The 9,404-nt window shown below is 42.2% G+C and overlaps 1 protein-coding gene across 5 annotated transcripts; it reads left to right on the plus strand.

The window, feature by feature from the left end:
- Positions 1 to 25: 25 nt before the first annotated feature.
- NDUFV3 (NADH:ubiquinone oxidoreductase subunit V3) lies at positions 26 to 9,202 on the plus strand. Of its 5 annotated transcripts, none has more exons than XM_051618995.1 (4): positions 26 to 127; positions 394 to 496; positions 3,831 to 4,793; positions 8,813 to 9,202. In XM_051618995.1, the coding sequence occupies exons 1-4, from the start codon at positions 80 to 82 to the stop codon at positions 8,977 to 8,979; spliced, it is 1,281 nt and encodes a 426-aa protein (XP_051474955.1). In that variant the 5' UTR covers positions 26 to 79; the 3' UTR covers positions 8,980 to 9,202. The 5 variants fall into 5 exon arrangements, with proteins under 5 accessions (XP_051474955.1, XP_051474964.1, XP_051474982.1 ...); XM_051619004.1 differs by having other exon boundaries at positions 394 to 484; XM_051619022.1 differs by lacking the exon at positions 3,831 to 4,793.
- The last annotated feature ends 202 nt before the right edge of the window (positions 9,203 to 9,404 follow it).

Raw genomic sequence — 9,404 nt, forward strand, 5'->3', positions numbered from 1 at the left:
GGCCGGGTCGGGTGGGGCGGGGCCTCGCGGCTTAGGCCTGGCCCAGCGGGGCGGGGCGGGGTGCGGGGCTGACGACAAGATGGCGGCGCCTTCGCTGCTGGGCCGCGGCCGGGCGGCCACCCGCACGGTGAGGGGCAGGGCAGGGCGGGCGCCGGCGTGGGGGGAGCCCCTCGGAGCCCCTCGGCCTTCCCCACGCCCGCACGGCTGCCCGGCTTCCCTCTGGGCCGGTCACCTCCCCGCTGCGGGGCCCGCTGCCTGGCCCGAGGCACCGGTGCGGGCCGGCAGCTGCGCAGCGGGCCCCGGGAGGTGCCGGAGGGCGGAGGGCGGGTCCCCCCCCGCCCCGGGGGGGCTCTTTCTGGCCGAGGAGGTCACTTTTCTGCCGTCTCTTCGCAGGTGTTGCGGCTGGAGGCCCAGGGGCTGCGCGGGGCTGCCCCCGCCGCGGCGCTCTGCACCAGGCCGGGGAGCTCTGCCGCGCCGCCGAGGAGTAAGATGCCGGGTTTGTCCCGGGCCGCGGCGGGGGTGTCAGGGGAGGCCGAGGGGCTGGCGAGCGGGAGAGGCTCCTTTTCTGGCACGGCAGCCTGCCAGCCTCGGGAGCCTTCTGTGCCCTGGGGTGGTGCCCCGACTGTGAAAGTTTGTCTGCCCGTCTTGTTAAGATCAGGCCCTTGCAGTTGCTGTTAAATAGGCAGGAAGAGCTTAGATCTGCACGTTTCTAAAGAGCAGGCCACATAAGAGAAGAAAGCGAAAGGTCGTCACCATGTTAACAGGATTTTCTGTTCGAACACACGGTGTATTAAGGAAATTAAAACTATAACTTTGTAAGAACAGGTCTGTGTGTGCTATACTTACAGGCCACGCTATGAACTTGATGCTTCTTTCCTGTTTGGTTTCACCTTAACGTGCTAGCTGCTGTGATGCTTGACCAGACTTGAGAGCTGTCATTTCCTTTGTCCCAAAATAAAGAGGCTTTGCAGCTTGCCTGAAATTTAATGGAAATTAGTGTAGCGAGTTTTGGCTTTTTTTAATGAGATGCAAAATCTGGTTTTGAACTTACGATGTTCGCCCATTTGTTTTGTAATATTTTGATTATGAGGGTCAAAAAGCATCCAGTTTTACAGAAAGACAGACTTGCAAGATCGAAGTATATGCTTCAGGCAGAAATGTTGAGAAGCTGCAGAAAACTTCTACAGCCCTGTTGTGTTAAATGCTAATAAATTAATAATTACAAATTATAACACTTCTTGCCCCATGTGTTACAAGCAGGACGACACATGCACCTGGGTTTGGATGCTGCAGAACATTTGGCGTTCAGGAATATTTGAAGCCCTTCTGTTCCTGACCAAAGTCAAAACATGAATACAAATTTCAAAGTATCTTGTGCAAAATGCTGTTTGTAAACTGATTCAGTGACTGGGATTTCCAGCCCAAGTTAGAGATCAAGGTGCTTAAACAGCAAAGCTCCATGGGACCATACGTAGGAATGATCAGACTTGCTGACAACTGTTGAAAAGGTCACTAAAAGAGTACTTGAATGCAGACTTCTGGCTTCTAATGTTCACTTCTTAAAAGGAAAGCCTTTGCTGTAGAGATACAAGCTTGATTGAACAACAAATCACTCTTTATTATAATTTATTTTTGCAATATTTTAAACGTATTTGAGATGTACTTGAGCTTCAGTTTCTGTTTTCATTATCCTGCAGCTCTTGATTTCAGAAGGTGTTAGGAGACCTCTTAGGCCAGCTCTTGCAGCCAGCTGCTTCCCCTGCAAATGGCTTAGGTTAGTTAAGGTGTATAGGTTGCAGCTGTCTTTTACAGATTCTAGCTGGAACAGGGTGTGCAAATTGTCTTTGCTTAGATAAAATGGTAATGTTTGCTTGTACAGTCAGTGATGGGGAATAGACCTGTAGTTTCTGCATGCCACCTTTCTAAGTGTGAACATATTTTTAACATGTTTTGATAATGATACTGATGTTAAAAGCATCAGTAAGAATGCATCTGGGAATAATCTTGCTACTTATTCGGATATATTGTTCTTTTGGCAAAGCGATGCAAATACAGATGAGGTGGTACAATGTTTGAAGTACTCAAATTAAAGTGTCTATACCAGTTGTATTAGACTACGATTAAAAGCTGAAATCTGTATCTTTCCCACATATCCAAATTTTGAAGTATTTTTTCAGTAACACCTACTGTTAATGGTCAAGTTGAACGGCACCTGCATTACTAGTTTCTTAGGATGTATTACTTCAGCTTTTGCTCAGCCTTCACTTGTCTGTTATCGCTTTGCACATTCTTGTGTTAGTTTGACCTTCCTATACACTTCTTTGATGACCTCTTCAGTCCTGAGTGATGTTTCCTTCCATGTTAGTTTGCACAGGCTGCTGTTTGGCTGTGCCAGTCTATGCAGGGAATCAGACTTCTTTCAACGGTGTCTACTCATCCTCATACTTCCCCCTGTCCTCCCTCCCTGCCCTGCACTGTCCATCTGGCAGAGAGAAGAGTGTGTCTGAAATTATTCAAAAGTATTACTTGTATAGTAAACTGATCTTTTTCTCATTTGTATTTAAGAACTCTGTATTTCTTAAATGCTTTCCTTTTAATTTCATGTGTCTATCTCTTCTGTGGTGTTTTCATTTGGACATTGCTGAAGATTTCCTTCTATTCAGAACAAGTTATAGTAAGACCTTGGATTCTACAAGGTATTACTGTAATACACTAGTAAGGGGAAAACTGCATGTAGTTTACAGTCTTGTAAAATAGATTTGGGTTTTCAAACTGCAGATAAATCTGTACAGTAGACTGGAAATCGGTTGACTTAACACTGCTGGCTGGAAGTGGTGCAACTCCTAATGGAGTTAGCTTTGCTATATGAAATTTAAGCTGTGGTGCATCTTCTTAATGAGCTCCGAGTCCTCTATGTCCTCCTGTTTTGTAACCACAGCAGTGTTCGCTGTTGGTCAGCCTCTTGAGGACATCAGTACAAGCATCCAAGGGGTATTTGGTACTATCTGAAGGGGCCTGAAAGTTGCAACTTCAACTGTTGGCTCCTTGTCTGGAGAATTTAACTTAATGAAAGTATCCACGAGGGAGAAGAAACAAAGGCAGGCTAACGTGGAGCATTAGGAGATTGTCTATGACTATTTTTACAAAGAGCTCTCAAAGCAAAAATAGGAAGTAGACACAGTGAAGACTGGAGGAGATAAAGGTCTTTGGAAAACAGTATTAAACTGTGTTAGACACAGTTCAGTTAGTAGGTCACATGGACACATGAGCAAGTAATACTTTCATGTCTGGCTTCAGATATTTCTTATTGTGCTACTTTGTCCCTTGGGAGTCATCCCTCCCTACTGCTGTGAAGATAACTTGCAAGAGGCTTGCTATTGCTGTGTCTTTTTACTGTGTCTTCTGCTTCGCTGGCTTGCTCATAGGAAAATACTACCTTTCTGGCAGCATCTTTGAAGAGTTCAGCTAACAAGTTATCTTGATGTTCATCTGAGATAGGAAGGTGTCTGTAAACCACTTTCAGTGATGCAGAATTGAAGAATGGAGAAAAATGGCTCTTGCAAGGAGTCTGGCAGAGCAAGGAGCAAAAGGCACTCGAGTTTCAGCATTGCAGCAGCGGAAACTTAAAAGTGCTAAATAGAACTCTAGTTTCTTTAATTTAAGGTGTCTTAAAACTCTCTGCTTCATGATGCCTGTATTTAGTATAATAACTTCTTCCAGTTTGCTTTTTGTACCAAATTATCTCAGAAAGTTCATATTGTATGTCTAAGATCAGCAATAAAAGCGGTGTTGGATATAATCATGATAATCCTCTCTATGCCATTTCCTAGATGTGGTGGCACCACAGGGAAGCACCAAGCTTCTAGGCATCAAGGCACCATCTGAATTTCCTAAAATGTTGTCTTCTAGCTCTCTCCTAGTATCTGCAAACAAAGGTGAGAGCATATCTAGCACTAACCTTGGGGAAGCTTCAGAACCTTCTGCTGAAGACATGAGGATGTTCATGGCAAGAAAAACTGTGGTTGCATTTCCTCAGCGAGCAGTTGTTTCCTCCCTGGAGGAGGAAAACCTCACTATACCTGCAAAAGAAGGAGGCCTAAGGAAGGAGTTAGTTGAAGAAGAAACTTCATCTTCATCCAGTTCAGATTCAGACTCTAGCTCAGATTCTGAGGAAGAAAATGATTCAGAAGTTGCCATTAAAACCAAAGTTGAGTTTCCTAGACAAGATTCCATCTTTTCTGAGAACATAGCGGTAAAGGCATCAATGCTAGCAAAAGAGAACTTGTCCCAGAAATCCCACAAAGAATATGTAGCCAAGAAGAAGCCATACAAGCCAGAAACTGACGTGTCTCCTGTCAAGCAGGTTGCCTTTTCTAAAACATCTGTCAGCCGTGAAACACCAAAATCCAAAGCAAAAGACCCCAAAGTAAAATCAACTCTGAAAGAAGCAGATCGGCAGAAGCTGGTCTTTGAACCACCCATGGCTGAAAGCCAAAACCTGACTGATGTCACTCATAAATCTGATTATTTGGAGGAAAAGTCTATTAAAACCCAAGTAGCTGCTATTCAGCTGAAGGCTTCATCAGTGAGTCAGGAAGACAAAAAGCAAAAGCCAGTTTCCAAAAAAGGAAAAGAAAAAAAGATGAAGGAGGCACAGGAGTCAGAAGCAGAAGTAACTGCTCCTAAACTGGAAGAGACTTCTGAAAGCACAATGTTGGTGATGGGCACTACAGCAAAGGAAGAGACCATTCTGGAAGCAGGACTCCAGGCTGGAGAAAGAAGCACAATAGAGGGTACAGCTTTAAATTGTTTGAACTGTATTGATTCATTTGGGCCAGGGTTTAACATTTTTTAAAGGGTTTCCAAATCTTCTGTGTTCATGATTCTCTGATCTTTATACTGAAGCTAACTGTGTGGCAGTGACTTTCTGCAAGATAAATTCTTACTCACTGCTAATTATTATAAGTGCTCAGTAATACTCAGTTTCCAGTGATGCTGTGAAAGAAAGCAGTCTTCATTTCACTGTATTTAGTTTCGTAACCACTTATGTACAAAATGAAAACAAGATTGTTTCCACTATGACTAAAGGTGTTGTATGACAAAATTTGTTTTTCTTCTTTTCTCAGAAGGATTTGGTAGCTGCCTTTCTCCTGAGCCAAATTTTATGTCATTCATTCTTTCTTTCTTTATTTATTTATTTATAACCTTACAGTGTTTCAGATGTTCGTAGGCTTCAGGTAATTGTAGGATAATGCAAGAAATAGGTATTGATTCTGAGATTGGTAGGTTGTGAGTTGTGTTGAAGTAGAACAAAGTTGACCTTACAACTCAAATTTTGTAGTGAGATGAGGAGGAGACAGTGATGTGTTTTAGGAAAGAGCACTGTGCACCGTGTAATCATCTCCCTAGCTATACTTCCCTGTTTAACTTAACCTTCTTATTTACTACTAGTCCGGTTAACTCACCTATTGATCTTACTCTGTCTTTTTCAAAAGCCAAATGTCCCTCTGTCCTGATCTGTGGTGGCTTTCTCGCCACCATTCTTGCCTTTCAGCTTAAGCAGTGTATACAGTTCTTAAGACACTGCCCACCCCCCCTTTCTGATTGCTGCTTTGAATTAAAGAGTTTGCCTACTTGAAAGTAAAAGCAGCATAACTGTAAAGCTGCTTAGGTGTCACCTTTCAAGTGGTATCCTTGCAGAAAACACCCTGGGGGTCCAAGTGAACAGCAAATTGAACATGAGCCAGCAATATGCATCTCTCCTGTGAGAAAAGGCTGTGAGAGCTGGAATTGCTCAGCTGGAGTAAAGAAGGTTTGGGCAGGTGGGGTGGGTAGTGAAGAATCTTATCAATGTATGTAAATACCTAATGGGAGAGTGCAAAGAAGACAGAGGTGAGACTCTCTACAGTGGTACCTGGTGACAAGAGGCAGTGGGTACAAACTGAAACTCAGTTTTGCCTGAACATCAAGGAACACTCTTATACTGTGAGAGTGATGGAGCACTGGCACAGGTTGTCCAGAGAGGTTTTGGAGTCTCCATCATTGGAAATATTCAGAAGTCAGCTATCTGGATGTGTTCTGGACAGACTGCTATAGCTGGCCCTGCTTGATGACCTCCAGAAGTGTCTTCCAACCTCAACCATTCTGTAACTCCATGAACTGTCTCACCAGGTTAAGTGACAAATAATTGCTTTTGTACAGTCTTTTCCAGGATACAGTGCCTTTTGTTTTAAGTACTTAGTCAACTCATAATTTGAGCTGTTCTTAGAGTTGGATGCTAAGCTACCTTCTTCGACTGCTACTTAAATGGTAAAATGCAGCACTGTTTGCAAGTTACATTTGTATTTGTTCCTCTTTGCAGGCAGCAGCAGAAGCTTTCTTAAAAAATGGGAAGAGGCTATTTCTGGTTATCTACAGATGATGCTTTTTTCATCCCATTCATCCACAGTAGAGTTCTAGATGCCTAAACATTTTTTTTTCCTTATTGAAGCTGATATGAAGATGCAAAAAATTAGTTCAGTTAACTTCAAGTACAAGAGGGAAGACTTGGTCTTAAAATATGCCAATGATTCAAGGTGAAGATTATGACACACTGAAGATCTCTGAAACAGCCTCTTGTGCTCTTAAGCTGTAAATCCAGACTGAGGTTAAGACCATGTGACAAGCTTTTCCTGCAGATCTGTATCAATGGGGCAATAGTACCACTGTGCCTCAAACCCATAATCATCATAACCACACCAGAAAAACACTTTTGGGTATGACCTGGCTTTGCTGAAAATGACACTTTGGCTGTTGAGCTCTTCTTGTTCAGTGGAGGTGTTAAGGCTGTGACAGGACAACAGGAAAGTTTCTGTTGGGCATGTACCTAGAGGACTCTGCTGCAGTGGCTGTAGGAGAGGTGGGGGTTGGTACAAGCAAGTTCACACCATTTTGCTGCTGGTGTAATTGTCTTTGTGTGCCAGGGGTAGCACAGAGTCAAACCTAGCTACACTGGGTTCAGTAGCATCATGGATATCTCTGGATGTATTTTCTTCTCTTTTCCTTTTGAGACCTTCTTTGAGAACAGCTACTGCTTTTCCATGTATCATGTTCACAGTTAACAATAATACTTTCTGTAATCTATGCTTCTGTCCTGTTCCTGTGTTCTTGTGTTCATTTGCAAACTCTGCAGCAGGCACACCGACGATGTAAAAGTGTTTTTTACCGTTACAAACTTGGATGTCAAGGTGATGTCATCCACTTTGTAGAGCAGGCATGCTAAGCAGTCAGCAAAAGCTGCTGATTTTATCTGCTAAGTAAGAAGTGTGGTAACTCAGAAATATACCTCTGATTCATTTTAGAAGAACATCCTGTGAAATGCTTGCTCTTTAAGAGAGAAAGCATGGATGAAGTCTGAAGTATGGGGAGGATGAACTCGGGGATAAATTTTCCTTTGAGAAGCCAAATACAGTGTATTTGGGCTGGAAAAAGGAGATTCCATCTGCCGTTCTTCCTGAGCATCTGTCTCTTAATTTGGAACAACTGTCTCTTGCAGGTTGAATGTACACTTGCCTACACTTGTCTGTTCTCTGGGCTATTTGCAGCAAAGACTACATCATCTGGCTTTCGTATCTGTGGTGTTGTCTCCTATGAGTTGTCTCAGTAAGAACTGAGCAGTAGGTACAGGGATATTTCCTTTCATAGGTTTTTTGTGCTGTTTTACTGAAGCTATGGCTTGCAACATCGTGTTTTATAAGCAAGTCTTGCTAAATGTTGCGGATACATGCTCTTAAACCGACAGTGTTACATAACAATAATTATGTCAAAGGGAGATTCTGGTGTTCAGTTGCTTGAGTTCTTGCATTTTTATTGTAGAGGGTTGTATTACAGGAAGAAGCTTAATACGATCAAACTTAAACCACTACATACAAAGTTATATGATCAGGCTTTTCACTAGATTATGCTTGTGCCTTTCCTATTGTTAAAACCCTGGGTATATGAGAATAAATTAATATAGGGAATAAAGTTTTATTTCTTGCCATTTCCTTGGTTGTAAAAATCAGCCCGTGACAAGAACCTTTTATGGAACTGATACTGTGTAAATTAGCATAATGTTGTAAAAGTGTAAGAATTAATGTTGGCTTTAACGTGAAGTAAGTAGTTCTGAGTAACTTTAGGTTATTCTTTTAGCAAGAAGAGCTGATTCAAAGTTTAGAAAATTACATTTAGAAGAAAGGAGACTTACATCAAGGGCTTTTGATATATTAATGTTCAGTGTAACCACATTTGAAATTAAACCATGGAGATCTCAGTAATTCCATCACTTCTCCCCATGGAAAAAACTCAATCTGTAAAGTAGTTCTAATAGCTGTATCTTGTGGTCTGACATGATGAGACATGATTTGTACTGCTGCTTTGCCTCTCTTGGCTTGATAAGAATGTCACCTACTGTTCTGGCTGAAGTGAAAACCAAGGCAACTATAAACAAGCCAGGAAATGCAGACATATGTGTTCAAAATAAAAATGGAATGTTCTGCCCTATCCTCCCCAGGCACTAGGTGGTAGTTTGGATTTGAAAACCTGTGCTGTATTAGATTACTTGTAATAATGCCTGTTCCCTTACTGCATACTAACGTGCTGCTTTAGGACCAGACAAGGTACCAGCAGAACTTAGTAAGCTCACTTTTTTGTTATAGTTGCTGACTTTATTTATTCTTTTTAAATGTTAACTGGATGAGGGATCTGACAGTGTATGAAGGCTGGCTCAGGAGTTAAAAATACTGCTCTTTGATGTGGCGTCCTTATAGTCACCAGTTCCTGTTTGTTTTCACAGAGCCCACAGCAGCTGCTGAGCCTGCTCCAGAAGAATTTGATAATTCTACCTACAAGAATCTTCAGCATCATAATTATAACATTTATACCTTCTTTGATTCTATTGAGGTTCTCGCAAAATTCAGGCAGCCTCAGCCATCTTCTGGAAGACCATCACCAAGGCACTGAAAGAACCACATTTAAAACAAATGCCCAGGCAGAATGATAAATAGTTCTATTTAGCACTATTGCTTCATCTGTATTATAAATCAGATAATAAATAAGACATAAGTGCATAATAACTTGTGCTTTTGGACAGTTCTTTTTGGTTCTCGGAGTCCCTTATTTCTTGAATTTCATGAATGAGCTCCAAATGAATAATCAGTGAATAAAATTAGTTTTTCTGCCTCTCGGTATGTATTATTTGGTGATCTTCAGTGTCTCCAGACTTTTGATACTGACCATTCTTTTAGAACCATGTCAAAGAACGTAATGACCCTTGTGTGTACATCTGTTCAGTATGTGTCATGATTTTGGTAGGTGTTATCACTGTCATGCAGCAAGCTGTTCTCCCTGCCCACGAACATGTTCATAGCTCTGAAGAGGTTATGTTT

The sequence above is a fragment of the Apus apus genome, chromosome 1, assembly GCF_020740795.1.
Source record: "Apus apus isolate bApuApu2 chromosome 1, bApuApu2.pri.cur, whole genome shotgun sequence".
NCBI lineage: Eukaryota > Metazoa > Chordata > Aves > Apodiformes > Apodidae > Apus > Apus apus.

Excerpts from the sequence above, each read along its gene's own strand:
- NDUFV3 (XM_051618995.1), top strand. The coding sequence starts at position 80 with ATGGCGGCGCCTTCGCTGCTGGGCCGCGGCCGGGCGGCCACCCGCACG. Across the intron at positions 128-393 it reads GCCGGGCGGCCACCCGCACG|GTGTTGCGGCTGGAGGCCCA; the intron begins GTGAGGGGCAGG and ends GTCTCTTCGCAG. Across the intron at positions 4,794-8,812 it reads AGAAAGAAGCACAATAGAGG|AGCCCACAGCAGCTGCTGAG; the intron begins GTACAGCTTTAA and ends TTGTTTTCACAG.